Source organism: Camelus bactrianus, chromosome 1 (assembly GCF_048773025.1).
Source record: "Camelus bactrianus isolate YW-2024 breed Bactrian camel chromosome 1, ASM4877302v1, whole genome shotgun sequence".
In the NCBI taxonomy this organism is placed as follows: Eukaryota; Metazoa; Chordata; class Mammalia; order Artiodactyla; family Camelidae; genus Camelus; species Camelus bactrianus.
In genome coordinates, this window is record NC_133539.1 from 1,599,360 (window position 1) to 1,623,661 (window position 24,302).

At 57.7% G+C, this 24,302-nt stretch overlaps 1 protein-coding gene across 1 annotated transcript in view; it reads left to right on the forward strand.

The window, feature by feature from the left end:
• TSPEAR (thrombospondin type laminin G domain and EAR repeats) overlaps positions 1-18,981 on the forward strand; it is a 124,275-nt gene extending 105,294 nt beyond the window's left edge. Inside the window, exons 6-12 of the mRNA XM_074342442.1 lie at positions 67-198; positions 865-1,091; positions 2,418-2,604; positions 3,416-3,645; positions 12,995-13,182; positions 15,636-15,737; positions 18,423-18,981. Of these exons, the coding sequence (XP_074198543.1) occupies positions 67-198; positions 865-1,091; positions 2,418-2,604; positions 3,416-3,645; positions 12,995-13,182; positions 15,636-15,737; positions 18,423-18,576 (1,220 nt within the window). The 3' untranslated portion in view covers positions 18,577-18,981. The remainder of the gene's footprint in view (positions 1-66; positions 199-864; positions 1,092-2,417; positions 2,605-3,415; positions 3,646-12,994; positions 13,183-15,635; positions 15,738-18,422) is intronic.
• Positions 18,982-24,302: the final 5,321 nt, after the last annotated feature.

The following is a 24,302-nucleotide window of genomic DNA, read 5'->3' on the forward strand; positions in this document are numbered from 1 at the left end:
GCCCCGATTCCGCTCTCCTCTGGGAGCAGGGCCCCACTGTATGCTCAGCCCCTTGTCTCCCCACAGAAACCAGCATGAAGGTGACACTGGGACCCCGGCCTCCATGCACCGAAGCGGAGGACGCCCAGTTCTGGTTTGACGCGGGCCGCAAGGGCCTGTACCTGTGTGTGGGCAGCGAGTGGGTCTCCGTGTTAGCAGGTGAGGCAGGCAGGCCCGGGGACGTGGGGGTCTTCTCAGAGCCGGCGTCACTCAGGGACAGGAGACCACCCCATGCAGAGCAGCAAGCCTACGTGTTTCACCTGGAAACACGCGCCGTCCTGTGCACGACGCAGGGGCTGGCAGGCTCTCATCTCTGGCCTGGTTCCATTTAGGGGAGAGGGTGGGCCTCCCTCCAGGGTGGCCCCGCCTGCTGTCCCCACTCTCTCTTCCCAGTGAGGTCAGCAACTGGACACTGCGTGCCAGGAGCCTGAGAGTGGTGTTGTTTGCAGGGAAGGCGGGGAGAGATGCCATGACGCTGTGGGCGGGCGGTCCTTGGGAAGAGGGAACAGGCTCCCACTGGCCATCCGCGAGCTGTGGTCCCCACTCGCTAGTTCACATTGGGGCACAGACTTTCAGGGGAGCCATGAGCCGTGGGAAGTGTCTAGCAGGGATCTGACACCTCAGTTCCACCCGGCTGGTGTCACTGGGGACCCTAAAGCCCACGCAGAGACGAGCAGCTCCTTGGACACACCTCCCCGCAAGGTGACACGGCTCTCAGGGCCGCTCGCCCGACCCGATGCTCAGGGCCACACCCAGGGCCCTGGGGTTGTGCTCCCAGGATGTCCGTCGGGCTTCCGTCCTGAGTCTCCGTGTTTCCATCATGAGCCAAAGAAAGACTGGACTACGTGGAAGAGCATCAGAGCCTGTTCACGGACTCGGAGACGCTGGGGATCGAGGTCTTCGCCATCCCCGAGGCCGGGCTCTTCATAGCGACCGCCAATCGGAAGGCCACGTCCACCATCTACAAATGGACCGACGGAAAGTTCGCCTCCTACCAGGACATCCCCACGCACCAAGCACAGTCCTGGAGACATTTCACCATCGGGAAAAAGGCAAGTCTGCATTCGGAGACGTTCTCGGTCCTTATTACCAGGGAAAACCCACAGAGTCCACAGACTGGGGAGCCCTGTGTGGATTTTACAGGGCAAGTGTCTTTCGTGGTTTCAAAGCCTCACGCAGGTTCTAAACGGCTTTCAAAGTCAGACACAGCTGCGTCTCTAAATTCAGAACGTGACTGAGTAAGTCCGTTCGGCTTCCTTAGAAAATAGATCTGAGCTGCTCCCCAGCTCCGTGCAGACCTGTCACTGACAGCTTACAGCCTTTGAGGTAGCTTGGCCTAAACGAGTCAGCAATGCCGAACTCACATCAGGATGGAAGGAGACCCCAAGCCCCAGCCTTCCCGCACTCGCTCCACGAGCACGGGGCACGTGATGTCCAAATGAAGGGACAGGCGCAGGTGGCGAGGGCTGGGGCCCAGGGGCCTCAGGGGGGGGGAGGCCCCCGCGAGTGGCGCCCCTTCCACCGGGGCTGCGTTGAGGATCGGCCCAGGGGCGGGGGCTGCGGGGGGCGTCCTCTTCACGACGGGGTTTCTCCTCCCTGCTCCTTCTAACCCTTGACTCCAAACGGCAGTGTCCCGGGGCCACCTTCCAGTGCCTGTCCCCCAGGTCGCCCACTCACAGCACGTGTGCCGGGTACAGCCCTGCCCTCCCCTGGGCCCACCCGCTGGGGGCAAAACTGAGCAGAACAGACCAGGCTGTGTGCTCCGTCCCTGCAGGCCATCTCGGTCCTGTGCCCGAGTACAGCCTGGTGAACAAGTGACCAGCTCTCTGGGTTTTGGTTGATGACATTTTAAAGGTTTTTATTTTTTCATTATCAAGAATAACTTTACAGCAAAGCGGAAATTTAGAAAAGTAAGAAAAATCTGTGCAGACCGGAGTGTGCCCGGGGCCACTCCCAGCCTGTGAGCGTGTCCCTCACTCCGGGCTTCTGGCTCCTGCTAAATCCCGTGACCCGGCCGTCTGGCCTCTGGGTCATGTCACAGGCTGGGCATTTCCGTGTCGTCCTCGGCTGCGTGACAGACACGTGCTTCCTGAGGGAGAGCGGGGCAGGGAGAGCTTCCTCCCCATCCGGGTGCTGAACGAAGAGTGCTGTGCGTAGCGCTCTTCCTGGGCCCGGGAGCTGGGGATGGGGCTGGGGGGTTGGCACGCGTGGACACGGGTCTTAAACATAATCAAGATCTGGAGAGATGGTCCGGGCTCCGGTCCTGCCCGGGCCGTCAGTCGCGGGCTCAGCCCATCCCGAGGCCGGCGTTCAGCGCCCCCCGAGCCCCAGACGCCTCACGTGGGTCCCGGGAACGGGTGTCCTGGTCCTCTCCCCAGATCTTCCTGGCTGTGGCCAACTTTGAACCGAATGAAAAGGGTCAGGAGTTCTCCGTCATTTACAAGTGGAGCCAGAGGAGACTGAGGTTCACGCCTTACCAGAGGGTCCCCACCCACAGCGCCCGGGACTGGGAGGCCTTCGAGGTGGCCGGGGAGCACTTCCTGGCCGTGGCCAACCACCGGGAAGGTAGGGGCTGAGGCCTTCAACCCCAGGGGCCGGGCGTGATGGCCTGCGGGGCTCACTGTGCTTGTCAGGGCTTGGCCACCTGACACTGGCGTCTGAAGGTAGTCACACCTGAGCACCCCCTCACCTGCCCAGGTCGGGGGGCCCTGCCCTCATCCATTCTGGGCACAAACTCCATGAACTGCAGTGGGTGTGGTGGCAGACAGGCCTGGGAGGGGCCGGGAACCCGGGTTCTGGGCCAGGTGACCACCCTGAGGGACCACACCAGCCCTGCCTGCCCTGTAACTGGAGGAGGAGACAGGGCCCTGGGGGCGGCCGGCCCTGAAGGGTGTCCTTGGCTCCATCGGCATTCATCTGAGTCTACGTCTGCTGGGAAGCTCGTGGGGGACTGGGGAGGAGCCCCACACTGCTCACAGGCAGAGGGGACCCCAGGAGCCCCATGCCCAGTGCCCCCCATGGCAGTGAATGCTCCAGGAGTGGGGGGCTCCAGGAAGCACGATGAGAGGAGGGGGCTTCGGCCTGTGCAGGCCTGCCCTGTGGGGGGCAACAAGAGTGAAGGGGACAACGCAGTGTGAGGCATGGGGCCGGGGGGGGTCCCACCGCCAAGGTGCTGGAAGGCCACATACAGGGTGTTCTGGAGCCGTCCGGAGGCAGGGGCACCCAGGGCTCTCCTCGGGGCAGAGGCGGGCCGTCACGTAGACGGCGTCATCACTGGGGGCCTGGGAGGGTGCAGGAGAACTGGGCCGAGGCCCCAGGGCGGGCCGGGCGGGCCGGGTCCCGTCTCTCCCCCCTCAGCGCACCGCTGGGCTTCCAGGCGACAACCACAACATAGACAGCGTCATCTACAAGTGGAACCCGGGGACCCGCCTGTTCGAGGCCAACCAGACCATCGCCACGTCGGGCGCCTACGACTGGGAGTTCTTCACCGTGGGGCCCTACGCCTTCCTGGCCGTGGCCAACGCCTTCAACGGCACGTCCACGCGGCTGCAGTCCCGCCTGTACGTGCGGCTGGCCGGCTGCTTCCAGCTCTTCCAGTCCTTCCTGGTGAGGAAGCTCTGCCCGCCGCGGGCCCTGCACCGCTGCCCGGCGCCCGAGCCGTTGCTGGGATGGGTGACACGGGACGGGGCCCCACGAGCCAGGACCTGGCCCCACCTCGGGCCCTCCACACCCAGGCGCCTCCCCAGTATAAGGCTCAGGCTGAGCCCATGGGACCCCCATATACAGCCTGGGGAGCCTTAAAATGAGGCAGGAGGCAGCCTGGTGCTGCCCTCCCTCTGACACAGAGTTTCCAGCAGCATCAGATGCTCAGACAGGCCCCCTGGCCCCTGGGTGGCCCTGCAGTCTGACCGCCTTTATGTGGCTGTCAGGCTTTGCCTGGGGCAGCCGGGCAGCTGGCCTCCGACCTGGCCAGGTACGAGAGTAGCGCCGCCCACCTCCCCTGCAGACCTGCAGTGTCCCTTAGCTGCCTCCAGTGGCCTGGCTGCCTGACGAGGCCTCTGAGTTGAGGCAGTGAGGAGTCTGTGTTGGGGGGTGGCGCTGGAGGCCCCAACAAACCACGCGGGACGGCCCATCCCAGGCTGGCAGCCGGTGTTTCATCCCCTCTTTGCGCCCTGTGTGGTCTCACGTGACAATATGGGGCCCCGACCCTCCTCCCACCCCCTCGCCCCCCTCCCTCCAAGCTGCCTGGCTGGCCCCTCCCAGTATCAGACCGCAGACCAAGCCCCCCGGGATGATTCTAAAATCTAGTCCTGGCCGTGTCGTAACGTCCTTCTTGCAGAGGCAAGAGTGCAGCTGCGATCACTCCCTTCCCAGGGATCACAGTGGCCGGACAACCTCCGTGCCACCCCTGGGTCAGTCCCTGAATGGGGGTCAGACACTCTCCTCTGGTGCCACAAGCCCACCGCACGTGGCTCACTTCACACGTGGACCCCGTGTGCTGCGTGTAACTGTTTTCAACAAGTTCCTGACAGATTCCTCCAAAAATCCCTCCCTCTCTCCTTTCCTTTTTGGGGGAGAAAACCACCGTCTCTGCACACAGTCACGTCTTCCAGCTTCTTGCTGCCCCCCAGGAACCCCATCGTCTCCTGCCCCCGCAGCTAGAGCCCTGTGAGCACCACTCCTGGGCGTTCACCGTGAGCTGGAACTCCCGTCGCGTCTGCAGGGTTTCTGGCTGGCGTGCATCCATGGAGACCCTGCTTCTCCCTTCAGCTCCCCTCTACCCCCGCCTCCAGCTCCCCAGGCCTTCCAGGCCTACTGCCTTTAGAACTGACCCCGGTTCCCATTCTGGAACTTTCCTGTCGTCTTCGGCTGGAGCCAACCTGTCCAGGTCTAACACCCATGTTCTGGTTGACCCTGTGTCTGTGGGTGACACCTAAAGGACATCCTCTTCCAAGTGCTCCCCCACACTTCCCAGCATCCCATGCAGCTCGGCCGGGTCATGTGACCACGGCTGGCCAATGGGCATTGAGCAGAGAGAGCAGGTGTCAGTCCCAGGCTGGGGGTGAGAGCTGGTAGGGGCGTCCGGCCTCCACAGCCCCTCGGGCCACCTGCCCCGACAGTGCAGCCACAGGCTGGGAAGCCACTGACCTCACCCGCTTGGCGCAGCGAGATCCCACCTCTGTGGTGTGGACACTCGTGGTGGCCGCATCCATTACCCTGCCCGATGCACGTGTGCAGGACTTTAGGTGGAAGTCATTCCCCTGGGAACACGTCTCCCAACTCCTCTGCCCCCCGAGGCGCCTTCCCTTTGACCGTCTCTGCCCTTGGCGCCCTCGGCTTCTCCGCAGGGGCTCCTGTGCCCCGTTCCCTTGGTCTCAGCGCCCTTCGATCTGAAGGCGTGAGCTCCCAGGCCTGGGAGACCCTCCAAGCTTTTTCCCATAGTTTCCGGCTTTCCGGCTCCTCCTCGCTCTCCCTAGAATTCCGGCTGCCGGCTTTCGGGTCTCCTGGGCTGAATCTGTCTTTTTGTTTCGTTCTGCAACCCAGAATTCCTCACCTTTATCCCCCAGCCATGTTGATGAGTGTCTTCCTGTAACGCCAGGAATAACGTTTCTAATATCCAAGGACTCTTCCCTGTGGACGGCATTCTGTACTTTATCAATGCAATATCTTCTGGAGATAATTGTAATTTTTTAACGTTCTTTTCTGTTTCCAGAACTAGCTCAGTGTTGTCCAGTAGGAGTGTATGTGTATAATTTAGTCTGACTCTCATGTTTAAGGTCTTTCGTCAAACACCTGGAGACCCTTACTTTTCTGTTTCCATTTAATGTGAGGCTGCCGGTGGGTGGCGGTCACGGGCGGCTGTGCTCAGGGAGCTGGGGCATCTGGTGGAGGCCCCAATGGGGTTCTGTGATAAAGGCCTTTGTAAACTGGCCTTTTGTTCAAATGCAGGAGAGGTGGGATCACAGTGTTGGTAGCTCTTTGATGATGATCTCCAGAATGCACTCCCTGCCGGCGGCAGGACCCTCTTCCCTTCGAATGCTCGGTGGGACAGCCCTGCCAGGGCCCTATGAGGGTGACCAGAAGGCCACGCGCCACGCCTGTGAGCTGGGCTGTGGGCTGTGCTCTCAGGACAGCACAGGGCCCCGCTCCCTGTTCCCCGCTTGCCCCTGGATCCCTGGAAACCATCGCCGCAAGTCTCTCAGAATAGCCTCAGCTCCTGCCAGTGTCCCTTGTGCAGTACGTTCCAAACCCCCGCCCAGTTCTGGCCAGTCTCTTTGAATGCTCTCCGGGGGTCTGGGCTCCAGAGGGGTGAGCACCTGCAGCTCTGCCTTGTCAGACTCCACCTGGGAGCTCACTCCAGTCTGCACCCAGCCCCGCCTCAGGCCCTAGACAGGCGACATCCTCAGAAGGGGGCCGGGCTTGAGGGGCAGAACGGGGCCAGCTGAGCTGAGGCAGGGGCTGTCTGGGCTCCGTGACCCAAAGGAGAACCAGCCAAGAGGGTGACATCGGCCAGAAGAACCATCCAGGAGACGGGCGGGCCAGGAGCAGGACCACGGTGGTCCTGAGACAGTGTGTCTCTGGCCCGCAGGCAGGGCTGCCCCAGGAGCCTGACTCTGAGGGTGTGAGGGGGCGTGAAGCCCACGGAGTCCGGGGAGGCTGGGCCTGGAAGCTGCCTTCTGTTACGAGTCACATCTCCTCACACCCCTGAGGCCTCAGAGCCCAGAAGATCCCACCTTTATGTTGTGCCGGCAGTTTTCGCAATGTGCTCAGACCCTTTTCAGCCCTTAATGTATTTGTGCTTGGTCTGGGGTTTTGCAACCCCTTTCGTGGCCGTGAGCTTTGAAGCAGGACCACGTGCGTGAGTGCGGGGCGCTGACATCACGGGGAGCCCGTTCTGGAGGGGCGGCCTGGTGTGGGCCGCGGGGTGCAGGCCGGTGTCTGCAGAGCTGTGCGCGCAGACAGCGCTGGGAGGGGTGCTAGGCAGGGCCCCAGGGCTGCAGGGGGAGTTCAGCCCATGAGGAAGGCCGGGCTGTGACCATGCTCGGTCTGCAGCCCAGGCGTGGTGGGAGGGAGGCTGCCCACCCTGGGCACATTCCTCCACCCCCCACCAAATCTCCTCACCCCTCCCACCAGGAATTCTAGAAACTTCCTCCTGGTGGCAGAGACCAAGGCTCCAGCCACTTGGCCTCACCATCTTGGACAAAAGGAGGTCCAAGCTGGGCATGTCCAAGAAGGAAGGGGCTCTGTCCCCAGGAAACCCAGCCTCCAGCTGCCAGGATTTCTGCTCGCTGAGCTGTCTGGCTGTGGGCCCTGTGGGCAGACTCAGCATGGAGGGGCTGGGGGACGAGAGAGGGAGCAAGGGACCAGGACTGGGGGCTTGTTGCCTGGAGGAGGGGCTGATGGAGGTGCCCCTGGCAGAAATGAGGAGCAAAAGCGGCGGGAGGTTCAGGGCAGGAGGGTCGGCTGAGGGCCGTGGGGCCCCATGGGAGAGGGTCAGTGAAGCCCCTGGAAGCCGGGCAGGTGGAGGGGACGGGCAGAGGTGCTGCCCGAAGGACAGACAGGCTGGTGTGCGGGGACAGAGGGTGAAGCTGTGGGCTTGTGGGGAACATGGTCTCACCCAAGAATGTAAACATCCAGAAACAGATGAAAAAAAAGGTGAGAAAGTGGGTTGAGAGGAGCAGCTGGAAGGCAGGTGGCATGAGTGCCCTCAGGGGTCAGCGCAGCCTGGGCGACCTGGGAGGGGCCGGGCTCAGGTGCTCGCAGCGGGAAGGGCACGTCCTCTGTGCCTCCGCCTTGCTCTGGGAGGCAGGAGGGGCAGTGGACCAAGCAGCTCAGGTAGGAGCAGGGTTTGGAGGGGCTGCAGGGCCAGGGGGAGCTCGGAGGGGACCCAGAAGTTGGCCAGGGTGTGTGCTGCCCGCTGCGGCCTCCCGGGATGGGACCCTCGCCCACCTAAGCCAACTGCCCACAGTGAGGACGGCAGTGCCCTCCCAGGGCCCCAGCACTGCGCCCCGCCTCCCCTCCCCAGGCACTCCCAGACCTTGGTTCTTGGCTCCATCAAAACCGGAACCCAAGGGCCTCCTGCCCAGCACCTGACCCGCAGGTTCCTGGGAGCCTTCCCGCCCTCGAGGGAGGCTGTCGGGCTCCAGATGTTCCTGGCTGCCAAGTCCCAGAAGCACCATCATCCCTGAGGTGCTCCGGGGCGGCGCCAGGGGAGGGCTCCAGGGGAATTCCGCTCGGGAGGAGGGCAGGGAGGGCCCCCCCGGCCCAGCAGGTGCCTGGCTGCCTGGCTCTGCTCTGGCACCAGGCGGGGTTTGACAGGGCTGTTTGATGTGGGAATTCTCTCCCTGAGGATCCCTAACACACTTAGAATCCAGGAGAGGCCTGACAGCAGGGCCCGGGCCCATACACCCCCAGGGCAGGCTGGTGCAGCCCTGGGCGGGGGCTCCCCACCTAGTTGCTTCTGAGCTGGGGCGCAGCCACTTACTGAGGGCCCAGATCCCAGCCCCACTCTGGGAGAGGCTGCTGGCAGCCAGGCGTGGGGAGGAGTGGTCACTACCAGGGAAGTGAATGTCAATGACTGTGACCCCGCGGGGCCCCATGCAGGTCTCTGCCAGCCTCTGGCCAGATGAAACACAGGACACTCAGTTCAATTTGAATTCCAGATAAACCACGAATAACTTTTTAGTAAAAACATGTCCCAAGTATTGAATGGGATGCACATAGACCAAAAAACTATTGTTTATCTGAAATTCAAGTTGAATGAGGTGCCCCCACCAGCTGGACACACAGAGCGGAGGCCAGGAGAGGGCCACACCCATCTGGATGCTTCTCCCTGCCTCATTGCCTCTGGCCACCTCCTGTCCTTCCTTGCCTCGGGGCGCCCTTCTCCCCCAGTTCCAAAACCCAGGCAGCCCCTTCTCAGACCCCCATCGGCATGCCCCTCCACACTGGGGCTCAAGGCAAGTGAGCTGTCTGCGAGTGGGGTAACTGGGAGCTGGAAGGAGGCCCTGGTGATCTCGGGGAGATCCCCTCCTCAGACCACTCTGGCCCCTTGTCCTGTGTGGGTGTGCATGCGTGCACTCAGGAGTGTGTCTGTACACGTGCAGGCTGCGTGCACATATACACAGGTGCATGTGTGCAGACACGCGTGTGCATAAACCATGTGTGCCTGCAGGTGTGTTTGTACACACGTGTGCTTGCAGGTGTGTACACATGTATGCATGCAGGACTGTGTATATGCAGCTGTGCGTACAGGTGTGCGGGCATGCAGGTGTGTGTATACGTGTGGCTCACATGCACGTGCGTGCAGGCGTGTGCACTTCCCTCTGACGTGGTTTCGTCAGTATAGGGTGGGTGGCGCCCATGATCTGGCGCCTGCTGCCCCGGGCGGTTTCTGCAACTTGGGGGAGCTGGCCTGTGTGTCACTCCCCACACTCGTGCTGTCTCTGTGATGCAGCCACAGAGCCGGTGGTGCTGAGGCCTCCCGGCCCCGAGCGTCTCCAGCCGCTGGGAAGTTGTGGGGTGGCCCGGGGACAGATGTAGTGTCCCCTCATGGAGCCACGGTGGCCTCAGCCCAGCTCCTGGCCCGGCGAGGGGTCAGCGATGCCAGGTGGCCTGGTCCCTTGTCCTTGTCCTAGTGGGTTAGTCTTTCAGCTTGAACTCACTCCTGCTCCCCAGGAAGGGTTCAGGCCAGTTCTAGAGCAGCTCTCAGCCAACGCGCGGGCAGCGGCGCCCTCTGCTGGGCTTGGAGAAAACACCAAGCGAGGCCGCGGGGCACCGGGACCCTGAGGGACGAGGACAGCACACAGCTGTGTGAGCGGCAGGTCCTCAGTCTACAGCTGGAGAAGTGACGTCCTGGTTGGTGACTCACGTGTGGAGGAGGGGCAGCCACAGACCCGCCCTCCCCGGTCTGGGTAAAGGGAAGCAGAGCCGCTTCCCACGTGGCCCGGGGATGAGAGTGTCCCTCCAGCACCAGCCGCGTGGGCATCAGGCAAAGCCAGGGAGAGATGCGTTGGCAGATCCGAGTGGCTTCTGTGTCGTGACCAGGTCTGCCCCCGCCAGGACCACCTGCCTCTGGGGACACACAGTGTCCTCAGGAAGCAGGCTGGTCCCAAGCCAGCCCACTCGCAGCTTTGGACATCTCTGTGTTCCCAGGTTCAACTCCTTGTCTGTACAACCAGTTGGAGCCCAGCACCAGATCCACTCTGACAACCACTGCTCTGCAAACACGGACAACCATCCCTGTCCCTGTGGGCACGAGATGGCCCGGTGGAGGGCAGCCTCTCCAGGGTGCCCCAAATGCCGTCCGAAAGCACCTAAGCCATGTTTCTCCTTGCTGCAGAGGTGGCTGTGGGACACCGATCTCTGGGTCTGGTTACCCCGTTCCAGCTTCCCAGCAGCCGCAAAGTCTGATGTTACCACCAGGACGAAGGCACCAAACCTCCACCTGCCGTTGCATCCTTGCCCTCACGCAGTCCCTTTAGGCTGGGAGGTGCGGCCCCGCGTCCACTGGGGGAGGGAAGAGAGGGCCTGTCCACCCCTCTGACCACGCACACTGAGCGTCCTCCTGGCCGCCAGCTTGGCCGCCCCCAAGGATGTAACACTACCGGGAAACAGGCTCGTGTTCCACTGGGCAAAGAGCCGACGTCTTCTAGAGCTCTTTTGTAGGCACATGCGATGAAATGGTCAGATGTTAAGTTTGATTATTCCATCAAGTGTATACGCCCTCCAACTACCTCAGTCAAAGTATAGAGCATTTTCCTCACTCCCAAAACGTGCCCCCTTGCAGTCAACAGCCCCTCGTTCCCGCCCGCACGGGCACCCACCGGTGACTTCCGTGACTAGCCATTTCTCCTGCTGGATCCTTTCTGAGTCAGACCACGGGCGCCGCTGGCCATGCACGTGGGTTTGGCTGAGGCACGCTTGTTGCGTGAATATGCTCATTTCCATTTGTCCACCTGTCCTGCTGATGGGCACCTGAGCTGTGTCCAGCTTTTCACTATTATGAATCAATCTACTAAGGGCATCTTATAAGAAGGCTTTCTGGGGGCAAGTGTTTTTATTTCTCTTGAGTGAGAACCTGGGAGTGGAATTCTGGGTCATAAGATAGGCGGATGTTTAACTTATAAGGAAATTGCCGGGCAGTTTTCCAAAGCAGCTGTACCGTTTCATATACTCCCGTGAACAGTGTGTGAGTTCCAATCACCCCACATTCTTACCAACATCGGTTTTGTCTGTGTTTTTAGTTTTACTCATTGGGTGTGAGTGGCATCGCTGCATGGTTTTTAAGTCACAATCCCCTGGTGACGAGTGATAGTGAGTGCCTTTCCGGGCACCTGCTAGAGTCCCATCTGCAAAACACCTATTCAGGTCTTTTGCCCATATTTTAATCTGCGTTGCCTTTTCATTATTGACATTCAGGAGTTCCTTATATATTCTGGATGCAAGCCCTTTGTCACGTATACAGTCTTCTATCTCCTCTTTGCAGTGTTAATTCAGTGTGTTGCTCCAGTAATCACAACATACGTGTTCAACTTGCTACAATCTATTTTGAATTAATATTATACTTTACACATAATGTAATAACCATATATAATCACACATAAATGTACTCACAGCATGATTTCATTTATCCCTACCCGGCTACCAGGGTACTGTGTGCGCATATATGCTCACAGTTGCGCTCAGGTTACAAGCTCCACAATTTGTCGTTATTTTTACTGCAAAGCCTTTACACCCACGTGCCCGCCATTCCCAGCGCCCTCTGTGTCCTTCCTGCAGACTGTAACCTCCGTCAGCCTCCAGCCTTCCCAGCACCCCTCAGTACTGCTTAGAAAGCGGGTCTGCTGGCAACCCCTCCTACCACTTTTATCTGAAAATGACTTTATTTTACTGCGAGGGTTATTTTCACTGTAGAATTCTGGGTTCACGTTTTTCTTTCATTTACTTTAGAGACATTTTTCTGTGGACATGGCACTTCTGTTGTTCCCAGTGAGGTCGGGTGCCACCGACCTTGTAATGGATGTGTCTTTTCCTCTGGCAGCTTCTGAGACAGTCTCTTTCCCTTCCATTCCCATCTGTTTGAGTGTGATGTGTCCGGGTGTGGGGTTTTTGTGTTTATTCTGCTTGGGGTCTCTTATTTCCTTTAGTCTGTGGTTTGGTGGTTTTAATTAAATTTGGAAGATTAGCCATCATTTATTTTTCCTTTCTTTTCTCTCTCTCTCTTTTCTCTCCTTCCTGTCTTCCTACTTTCCTCCCTTTCTTCCTTCCCTCCCTTTCTCCCTACTGTCACCCAATTACATGCATGCTGGACCGCGCTGTATGACCCACTGATCGGTGAGGCTCTGTTCACTTTTACTGTAAACTTTTTTCCCCCTTTCTGTGCTTTAATTCAAATAATTTCTGTTGGTCTGTCTTCTAGTGCACTGATTCTTTCTTTTGGATTGCCCAAGTAGCTCTTGATCCCATCCAATAGTCCAGCCCTGCTGCCCCCCGCACACCTCACTCCCCAGGTGCTAAGTGATTTTGGAGGAACAGCATGCACAGGAACCCAGCGATGGGGCTGTCCGTAGAACCAAGGAGACCCTCAGGCCAGGGACGGCATGTAGTAAGAAACACCAGAGGCACCTAGGCGTCGCTTCGGAGTTCGGAGCCAGGCGGGAGGGAGCAGGGAGGACTCCCTGGAAGAGGTGTTCAGCAGCCGGACCTCGCAGGGCCGGCAGCATTGGGGCGTGGGTAGTAGGGGGTGCAGGTGGTAAGCAGCCGTCCAGCAGATGATCTCCTCGGGTCCGGGCAGGCGTGGGTGACACGGACGATGAGGCTGGGAGAGAAAAGCCAGCGCGGAGGGGCGCCTGCCGGGTGCCTGGCGCGAGGCTGAGGCTGGGGCCTCGTGGCTGGCTATTCTGAGGGTATCTCCGTTCACGCGCGCTCCCTGCCCCCCTTCTCTTGGTCCCAGACGTTTGGCGCCGCAGACTGGGAGGTTTTCCACATCGGAGAGAGGATCTTTCTCGCTGTCGCGAACAGTCACAGCTACGACGTGGAAATGCAAGTGCAAAACGGCTCGTACGTCATCAACTCGGTCATCTACGAGCTGAATGTCACCGCGCAGACGTTCGTCAGGTTCCAGGAGATCCTCACCTGCAGGTACTGGTGGGGCTGCAGGTTACAGGGAAGGGGCGTGGTGCGGCCGGGCGGGGCCGGTGGGCGGGGCCGGTGGGCGGGGCGGGGCGGGGCTTCAGACAGACAGGATGATTGGAACCAGGGGGCTGCGATGCCACCCACAGCCCCTGCACCCCCGAGGCCACGCGCGCCTGACCCCTCTCGAAGGTGTGCCGCCGCCTCACTCCACACCACAAAACTTCTGGGCCCCATGGAGTGATTGTGGCTCCTCTTTGTAATCTTGACTCTAACTGCTTTTAAACGCTGTGGCTTGTGTTTTTTTTTTAACAACTCAGTGGAGGTTTTTAAAATGAAATTCACAGATGTGTGCAACCATCACCACAGTGGCTTTAGACCATTTTCATCACCTCGAAAAGAAACCCCTACCCTTTAGCTACCACTGCCTCTCCCCCCACCTCCCTCAGCCCCTGGCAACCACCGGTCCGCTCTCTGTCCCTCTGGGCTTCCCTGCTGTGGACACCTCGTGTGACTGGAAGACATGGGACGTGGCCTCTCACGTCTGGCTTCATTCTCTCAGCACGTGTTCGAGGTTTGTCCACATTGCGGCGTGTCAGCACTTCAGTCCTTTTAACCACTGAGTAATATTCCACCACGTTTATTTGCCACTGTTTGTTTATCCTCCATCAGTTGATGGACACTTGTCTGCTTCCACCTTTTGACAAATGGTGTGGTTCTGAAGAATAAAAATATACTTCAAATTACTGTCAACGGACTTACTTTCATGCTGCTTTGGAGGCAGAACAGAAAGCCATGCAGGATGCTTGCCTTCTGCTTCGTTAAGCCAAAGCGGCTTCTGATATGGGCCGTGGTGCACACAGTGTAAGTCAATGCTTTGCTGTTTGCTTCTTTTCTGTAGGCCTTGGTTTTGGAACTCAGTTACAGTTGGAGGAGTAATGCACGTGGGACCACACAGCTGCCCTGTGCCCGCAGCCACACTATATGAACTTTTTTTCAATGACCAAGTCATAACTGGCCATGGCTAGAAGGGGCATGAGGCAGGATCTTGGCCAATGGAAGAAGGAAGCAGTGAGGAGGGATCCCCCATTGGCCTCAGCCTCCCGACGTGCCCCCAGGTCCCTCTGTGGGCCCTCTCACTCTCAGGGTCCTGCTGGAGCACCCTGCTCTAGGTCAGCACCATCACTTCCCCACAGAGAAGGAACCCGGGTTGAGTATCAACCAAGAGAGAGTGGCCCCCTGCTACTTTAACAGGTCATAGCACTGAGCCACCGGACATAAATGCACTGGCCTGGCCTTTGGCTTCCAACTAACTCCTGCTTGCTGCAAGGCTGTGGCCTCAGTTTCTCCATCTGTAAAGTGGGCACAGGGCCTGTAGTAATCAGAGAGGTGATTGGAGACCATGGCTGATGCCCAGTTTGGCCTCCTGGGTGGGATGGGGCTCTGGGATGTCCTTCCAGGAGCCACCTGTTGGATCTGAGCACAGACTCACCCTTAGCAAGTTCAGGATGCTCTTGCTGAAGACAGGATGCAGTGAGTCTGTTGGCAGTAAGAACCACAGCTTCAAAATGTAAGGGGTCGTCTCTGTGTCAGCAGATCCTACTGGCACCTGAACAGGTGTCAGGGGGAGTGAGAGCAACTGGGTGACTTCTCTGCCCGTGCCCTCAAGTTCCCATCTCCAGGGGGCGCTGCAGGCCTTCAGGGAGTGACCAGGAGCTTGGGTTTGTTCCTGTGACTATTTCAACCTCTTCAGAATGTGTGACCTTTGCACCTGTGTTCATAGCATCACTGTTCTGTTCACACTTGAACCCAAGTGTCCATCGACAGATGAATGGGTGAACATGGTGGTCCATCCTTACAATGGACTCTTTATGGCTCAGCCTCAGAACGGAAGGAAGTCCTGACACCTGCTACAATGTGGTGAACCTTGAGGACATTATGCTCAGGGACATAAGCCAGTCATAAAAGGACAAATACAACAGGATTCCATTTGTATGAGGCCCCAGGAGGAGTCAGACTCGTAGAGACAGAAAGCAGAACCGTGGCTGCCAGGGGTGGAGGGACGGGGACTGAGTGTTCCATGGGGACAGAGTCTCAGTCTGGGAAGGTGGAAACACTCTGGAGATGGATGGTGGCGATGGCTGTACAGCAATGTGAAGGTATTTAATGCCACTGGGCTGAGCACTTAAAAACGGGTAAAGTGGAAAATTTTATGTTATGCAAATTTTAGTACAATTAAACTGACTTTTAATTTTAAAAATGAACGACAAATTTGCATTTCCCTGGAATAGACCAACTCACTGTGCAGCTGAGAAAATCGCTCCCCGCTCTGTGGACTTTGGAGGTGGGACCCCACCCTGAGTCCGGAGACTGGGGGAGGAAACGGCTGGACACCGTGCCCCTAGTTCTCCGGCAGCGACTCCGGGCGCCGCGTCCTCATGTTTGCTCACTTCCTCCGGCAGTGCTCTGGACTGGGAGTTCTTCTCGGTGGGAGAAGATTATTTCCTGGTGGTTGCAAACTCCTTCGATGGAACTACCTTCTCGGTAAACAGTATTATTTACAGGTAAAGACCGTGCCCCTCCCCGCTCCCTCGGCTCACCGGCGGTGTGCTCACCTTCCCTGCGGTGGCCACAGGCTCGGAGCGAGTCACAGGCCACTGGGCCCTGGGGTCGCCTGGCACCGGGTGCACCTGGGTGCAGGCTGAGTCCGGGTCCCACCCTGGGCCAGCCAGTGACCCGCTATTCACACAGATGCGCGTGGCCTCGGATGCTGGCTGGAGATGCAGTGTGCAGACACTAGTTTGAGAGTTATTCCTATTTTATTCTATCAAGTGTCTCCATCTGTGGCAGATCCCTATTTTTCACGTGTCTTTCAGTAAGGCTGTGCACGTCCCCACAGAGGTGCTGTGGCATTCTCCTTACATTCACGCTGGGAATTTGCTGAGTTCTGTACCCTTCCATCTCCATCTCCTTGTCGGGACAATGAACTTTTTGTGTCTAGCCACTGAGCTACATTATCAGTCCTAATAGTTTTCTGAAGAAGAGTCTTGTGGGAGTGCCGGGAGTGCAGCCACATCTGGGAACGAAGGCAGCTTTGCTCTGTAGTGCGAAGGTTTTTACTGTTCACCTAGTTTTCTCAATAAGCTAGAAATTCCAGGACCGTCTTGAGTCTTGGTGCCAGCGGCCAGTAGTTCTGTCTTGCTGGCTTGATGGGAACTGGCTGGAAGCCACAGTTTGGCGGGATGTGAGCAGTCGTGCGGCGACCCTTCGGCACTCCTTAGTGCCTGGCGTGGTTCTTCCTGGTGAATCTGTTGATGTAACGACTTGGGACGAACACCCTTCACTGATGATGTACAATTATTTCCATGCCCCTGGCAACAACTGTTAGGATTGACTTCAGATTTTTGCATCTGTAATAGGAAATGAAATGGCTCTGTGGTGTCTTCTGGGGGCCTGATATGGGCCCTAACTTAATAGATGCACCTGTGGACGGCAGTGGGTTGAGCAGCAGGACGTGTCTGCTTCCATTCCGAGATGTTAAGTTCATGTACAAGGCTGCCTCAGCCTGATCCCTTCTCAGCGGTGCCTGAGCAGTTTGTCCAGTATCCTCCATGGCTATCAGTTTAATCAGGTTTCCCACCTCTTCTTGAGACGAGTTTGGTCATCTGTATTTTATTAGAAAAATCATCAATTTTCTTTAGTCTTTCTAACGTGTTGCTGTTTTCAACAAGACGAAGTAATTTAAAAAATTTTAAGTAATCTTAAGTGATTTAAAAATTTTAAGTAATTTAAAAATTCATGTGGAAAAATACATTTTCAAGGATGGCAACACAATATTGAAAAGGAGACTAGTGAAGTTCTGGGCAGCACACAAATGAAGCAGTGGGATTTTTGCTAAAAAATAAACAAATGTATAGAAAGAATAGAACGAAGTCCAGAAGAGAGCAGCCTTTCACAGCCACTTAGTGTGGTAACATTACATTTCAATTCAATGAGGAAAGGACACATTACTTAATAAAATAATTTCCTGTAATTTTCTGTTCATATGGAAGAAAACAGAGCTATATCCCTGCTTCATATTATACACTAAATACATTTTGTAAGGTGCAGACGTCTAAATGCAAAACCTTCAACAGCAGAAATAGTAGAAGAAAAGCTGAAATGATGTTGTAAAACCTGCAAGCTCTGCAGAGAAGACGGGAGGTTTTGCACAGGCTGGAAAGAGGTGGCCACGTCGACTGCCTCCACTGAAAGCTTTTCTATGCAAAGGGCATCTTATTCAAAATGAAAAGACAGGCTGTCCACTGTTCACCACACATTCGGCTGAACAGGAGCTCCACAAAGTAATAAAAGATTTTGGGGATGGGGGAAAATGGGCAAAAGGCACGAACAGGGGTCTTTGGAAGAAAAAACGGAAAGCGTGAGTAACCGCAGTAGAAGTTGTTTTTCTCAAAGCACGAAGCTAACATGTTTCCCCGTCTGTCTGGACGCTGTTTAAAGACCCACAGTGCTGGGGGCGGGAGCGCAGGGGCTGCTCCTTTCCCACCAGGACAGGAATCATGTCAGCCTTTCCAGAAAGTCACCTGGAAAAACACTAAATTAAAACTGCTGCTGCTTTTGATCCAGGCGGCCTGCTCCAGGGCCTCCACCCGATGGACACAGAACTACTGTCAGTAAACCCCCTTTGAAGGGCAGAACTGGGCGTGGCACTCTCCCATGGGGGCGTGGGCCACAAAGCCGTATGCCGGGTGCCACATGCGAGTGGTGCCCGTGTGTGTCTGAGGGCACCAGCCTCACTGTCTGCGCCCGCCCCAGGAGTGAGGAGGGGGCTGGGGCTCGGCCCTGCTGTTAACACCCCCAAGCTGCCAGGACCCCTTGGCAGCCTCCATTCACTGGGGGCACCCAGAGGGCACTCTGGGCTGGGGCAGGACCCTGGGTGGGTACGCAGCTGCAGGGTCTCGGACAGGGAAGTTCCCTCTTCCAAAAAGAGCTCATTTTGCTCTTTGCAGGCTGTGACAGCCCCTCCGGGCCCAGCTCCCCGGGACTGTAACCTGGGGAGATTGTGAGGCCCGGGAAGCGTGGCCTGTGGGAAGTGCAGGCGAGGGCCTGGCGAGGATTACGGAACCACAGGGTGCAAGCCGGCAGGGTGGGAGACCCAGGGAGGCAGAGCAGTCCCGACACCTGGGCATCCTCTCCCCTCCTGGCACCAGCGTCCCTGCCTCCGAGGCTGACGGCAGCTCTCCCCACAGGTGGCAGGGGTACGAAGGCTTCGTGGCCGTGCACAGCCTCCCGACCTTCGGCTGCAGGGACTGGGAAGCCTTCCGCACGGCAGCTGGGGCCTACCTAGTCTACTCCAGCGCCAAGGAGCCCCTGTCCAGGGTGCTGAAGCTGAGGACAGGGTGATGGGCCCGGGGCCCCAGGGCCAGGACCACCTGGCCGCACCCCAGAATCCCACCCGAGAAGCTCTGGAACCTCCGGGGGTGGAGGTGGGGGGGACGAGCCTGGGAGAAGCCATGGCTTCCAGAGTTGCCAGCTTGCCATCCCCAGTCTTGTCCAGCCAGGGGCATCGTCCCCTCCGCCCTGGTAACTGTGATGGCCCGATTCGGGCGGCTCCATGGGTGTCCAGGCAGAAGACCGGAGCTGCCCCTACAGGTCTGGTGTCATGCAGGGACTTTGCTTTAAGGGAAAAGTTCCTACAAAATTTTACCTCAAAAACAGCAGCCCTGTCACCTTGCCAGAGCAACCGCCACACAGCTGGACGGGGCCTGGCCAGGGAGCCCAGCGGGGCCTGCTCGGTGCTGTCCGACACACTTGTACCAGCTATTTATTGTGTCCTGTCTACACTGAAATATATTTATGATGCTTTTTACAAAAGCGCTGCTGCTTCTGCATGAGTCTGGCGGGGACTCGACCCATGGCGAGTGCATCCCGGGCTGAGGACTCACTCTGCCACTGCAGCCTGATGTGCCCCCAGGTCCCTCGTCACCAGCGCACCTCTCCTGTGCTGGAAGTTCCTCCTCCAGCCTCAGTTTACCCATGAACGCTGTGGGGTGGGGTCGGGTCAGGAATCCCAAGCAAGCATGGCATGGTCCTGTCTCCTCTCTGAGGCCACACCCATGGGAGACCCCTGGGTGATGGGACCCTCATGCCTCTGCACCCAGGCTGGCCTTCTGGGGTGTGGGATGGACTGGAATGCCTCCTTGGGCCTGCACTTGCCCAGCTCCTCCGACGTCCGGTGCCCTGACCTCACACCAGGCATGGCCTCCTGCCTCCCTGGGACAGCTGCTAGGTGTGACGTGACACCCTGGAAACCAGGTGGGGAGGGGAGGTGCCACCCCTGCCCCGGGCAGCCTCCTAGCTGGAAGGGAAAGTCCCTGTGCCAGGAGTTTCCCCGGAAGGCCCAGTGGGGTCCACGCGCAGCCAGGACCTATTCCGTGGCCCACCCCCAGCCTGCTCTGGCGTGGGGCGTGGGAGCCAGGGGCTCAGCGGCAGGAAGGCCTCATGCTCTGTTTACGGCTCTGCTGTTTCCGCTTTAAAATTCTCACTGTCCTTTGCCCAGGATCGCACAGTCAGGGCCAGGGAGGCAGCTGCAGCCAGCCCGAGTCCTGGATCCCCCGGTCAGCTCCACGCAACACCTGGCTCGGCCCAGCTGCCCCAGGAAGGAGCCCTGTCCTGAGCCCGCTCCCTCTCAGTCCAGACCACACTTGGAACCTCAAAGCTGTTACCAGGGCCCTCCTGATTTCCCAAAGTGGAGATTTTTCAAGAGCCTGCTTCAGGCCTGTTGGTGGGCCATGTGCTTCTGGGAGGCTGGGGCTGAGCTCGGACAAAGATGACCCCTGCCCATGGGGAATGGCAAAGAGAGGGGAGTGGGGGTGGGGGGTGTGGGCCAGGACAGGGGGCCTGTGTGAAAGAGAAGTCCCAGGGCTAGAGTGTCCCCAGGGTAAGTCTGTGGGCACGGAACCCCCCTCCCCTGTCTACACTCAGTATTTGTGCCCTTCGCTGCAACAGCCCCCACCCCCCGGCCCTGCTGTCACTGTCCCAAAGGCCTGGCTGTATCCCTGCCTTGGGCAGCCAGGGGCCCTAGTGGGTCTGGGCCATGGGTTGGATCTGCTGGTCCAGGGAGGGTATGTTGAAGGTGCCAGATAAAAATGCAGGATCTCCGGTTAAATTTGAATTACAGATACACAGTAAATGCTTTTTAAGAAATACATACCCCAAATATTGCATAGAACACGTACTAAAGGAATATTTGGTGTATATATGAAGTTCAGGTTCAGGTGGGTGTCCTGGTTTGGTTTCGGTTTGCTCACCACCCACCCTCCCAGAAGGGATGTGGCGACAAGCCATGGCCCTTGCGGTCTGCTGGATGTTCTGATTTTAAGTGGGATTTGAGGGAGGACATGAGCAGCTTGTGAGACGAACCAAAGAAGGGCCATGGGCCCGGGGGCCTGCAGAGAGGCGCCTCAGGCACGGTTGGCTGGGAGCAGTGGCCCCTCACCCAGGGGCTCCTGCCACAGGTGGGTCCCCAGAGACCTGGGATGGTTGACTTGTGTGTGTCTGGGTGAGACAAACACTTAAATCAGTGGACACTGAGTAAAGAGCGAGCCGGCCACAGTGTGGGGGCCTTGCCCAGCTAGTGGCACCCCTTCACCTGCCACCAGCATGCAGCCCCACCCTCTGCCACACCCCCACACGTATACACACACATCTGCACACCCCCACACGTGCACACATTTGCATAAACACACTCACAAGGAAACGCACTCCACCCATGTGCACACACATGGACACACAGCCACACACCCCACACGTGCACACACACACAAACTCACACACTTACATCTGTGCACACACATGCATACACACATGTGCACACACGTCTTCCAGTCCCTTCCTGCCTGGGGCTGCGTCTCAGGCAACTCCCCTGGGTCCGGCACAGAGCGGAGGCTCAGTGCTGCCTGATGGTCTAGGTGGCTGTGACTGTGTGCTCTCACGCTGAGTGTCCGCTGTGTGCCAGCTGCCCCGCTGGACCTGGGGACACACACATGACCACACAGTCCTGGCCACGCTTAAACCGTCCAGTGACTAGAGCCCAGATTCCTCAGCGTGACCTCCAGGCCCTGCAGGACCACTGGTTGCCTCCCCCTCCCCTGCCCCTGCCCGGCCCCCTCCTCCCTCAGGCTGGCCTCCCTTGTCCTTCATCTCAGCTTGACATTGCCCCTCAGAGACGGCCCACACCGCCCCGCACATGACTGCCCACAAAACACTTCCTTTCCTCCTCTGGAATTTTAGTGCGGATGCTCCAGATGCTCCCAGCCCCCCTGGGGTGCAGGTGCTCCAGGTGCTCCCCACCTCCCTGCCTCCCCAGGGTGCAGGGGCTCCAGGGGCTCCCAGCCCCCCTGGGGTGCAGGTGCTCCAGATGCTCCCAGCCCCCCCGGGGTGCAGGTGCTCCAGGTGCTCCCCACCTCCCCGCCTCCCCAGGGTGCAGGTGCTCCAGGGGCTCCCAGCCCCCCCGGGGTGCAGGTGCTCCAGGTGCACACTGCTGAGAAGACACAGTCCAGCAGGACTGTGAAAAGCACAGCTCTCCGGTCAGACAGAGAAGAGTTATTACCCTGGTTCTTCCACTCACTGTTTGAGCAAGTTACTGAATCCCCACACCCTGGTGCCCAGATCCCCCCAGGTCTAACATAGGGAGGAGGACTCTCGTCCCTTGCGCTACGGTAAGGATTACGTGTTGTGAGTGCCGGGCGGCCCCAGCACAGTTCCCAGACACGTGGGCAACTGCAGTGCCCACGTCATTGTCACTGACCTGCCACCTCTATTTCCTGGACAAAATTGGACTTAAACCACATTTGGAAGAAAACGATGGACTTGCTCTACTTTTGGACGTAGATTCATTGATGTGAACCACATGCTGCAAATCGAAGCTGTCAGTGCCGTGTAATGCCTGAGGACGGTTTCTTCACCAGCAGAAAGGCAGTTAATATGAGGAGAGCCCTTAAAATAATCCACTACGCCAATAGCATGTGAGCAAACCCAGGGAAGCGCATCTCAGTGAGGCCTGTGGTTCTTTTTATGACTCTGAAATATTATTTTTAATTTTGTTAGGGACCCTTATCTTCACATAATTTTATTTTGATTTAATGTATTTAATTTTATTTAATTAAAATGCACAGACCTTAAACGTTCTGTTTGGTGAGCTTTGCCAACTGCACCTGTGCACGCACTGGCTCCCAAACAAGGCTGGAGTGTTTCCGGCCCACAGGAGCCCCCCGCGCCCCTGTGGCCGGTCCCTCCTCCGCCACCTGCTCTCTGTGGCGGGAGGTTCTAGTCTGTTTCCCTTTCAGCTTAGTGCTTCTGACTTTCATCCGCATTGTTGCACCCACAGTTTCTTCACTTTCACTGCCGGTTTTCACGGCTCGCTTTGTGGCTTTGCTCCATCGTGTGAATGTCCCATCACTTGTTTACCGGTTCTCCTACTGATCTGCTTTGGGGTGGCTGCCGTCTGGGGCTGTGGTAAACATGTTGAATAATTTTGTGTGGACACGTGTGTTTATTTCTCTTGGTAAATATCCGGCAGCAGAACTTCACTTTGTAACAAATCAGACGGTTCTCCAAAGCGGGGACCCTCTTCCATGTCTGTAATTCATGGTAACAGAGAAGCACTCAGGCCGGTGGCCAGCAGTACAGTTACCGTCAGACACGGGAGCCCTCAGATTATAATCAGGGACGCACCAGGGGCCTGGTGGCACCACTGTTTACACACCAAAGTCCAGGCAGTTCTGGCCTCTGCGGTGAGAGCAAAGGGCAGAGAGACGCTGTGTGAGAAAGGAGACAGACAGTGATGCCCTGCAGTCTCTGCCTGATGGAACCTGCTAGAAACAGTACGAGGACTTTGTGGGTTCAGTTGACCACTAAACATGTGTAAGGATCAGAGCCCACCCTACTCGTCCTGTGTCGAGAGGACAGCAGACTGGCGCCACCAGCGTGCCCGCGAAGCAGCAGGTGGTCCATGCCTTCATTTCCCACGTTGCTGTGACAGATATCACGCACCTAAAATAACGGAACAACGTTGTCTCCCCGTCCTGGAGGTCGGAGGTCCCTTCCAGGTCTCACTGGACATAATCAAGGTGTGGGCAGGGTTGGTTCCTTCTGAGGCTCCAGGGGAGAGTGTCTCCCGCCTTTTTCAGCTTCGAGGTGGGCCCACGTGCTTGGCTCACAGCCCCTCCTGCACCTTCGCCGCCGGCCGCAGGCAGTGGCGTCCCTATCACACCACCTCCTCTGTCTCTCTCTGCCTCGCCTTCTGCCTGTAACAACCCTGAAGGCCGCATGAGGCCCGCATGGACGATCCAGGATGCCATCCGTCTCCCGGGGTCAACGAGCCAGCAAGCCTGAGGCCCCCGCCTGTGCAGCGTAACGTACTCACAGGTTCGGGGCCCGGAACGGGGTTCTTCGAGGGCTGCCAACTGCTCCTGGGGTTCCGACCCCTCCTGACTTGTACCGCCTGGAAGAGCCGAGACCCCCTCCTGCCTGGTGTCCTGGAACCCCTCCTGTTCCCCAAGAGCTCACGGCCAGTCGGGAACTTTCCTGGGGCGGGGGTGAGGGTGAGGGAAGAGGACAGAGCTGCATTCAGTCACGTCCCTTGAGCTTTTCACCCGACAGAATGATAACGTTCACAAGGATGCACAGTCTCCCCCGGACACAGCAGTACCTGGTTACAGCCGCCTGAACTCCCTGCAGACAGACATTAAGGAGGCCACAGAAATCCGGCTGCAAGAGACAGGTGAAGACTTGGACAAATCTTCAAATTGACAACCTAACATCATCAAGATTTCCCCAGTTGCTCTGCAGTTTCATGCAGTGCCGGTCAAAATCCCAACGCTGCCCTTTTTAATTAATGCAGTGACCCATAAGAGCATCTCAAAGAAATAATAGGCAAAAACATTTTGAAAAAATGAGGGAAAGGTTGGACTCCAGGGATTAATTATACTAAAATTAAACAGTTCAACCTGGCATGGCATAATTTGGAAAAATTAGAGTTACAGATGTTGTAAATAGAAGGTCTGGAATAGAATTTCTTTTTCCACTTGGAGGGAGAGTTTCTAAAGGGAAAAACGAAGGAAGTGAAT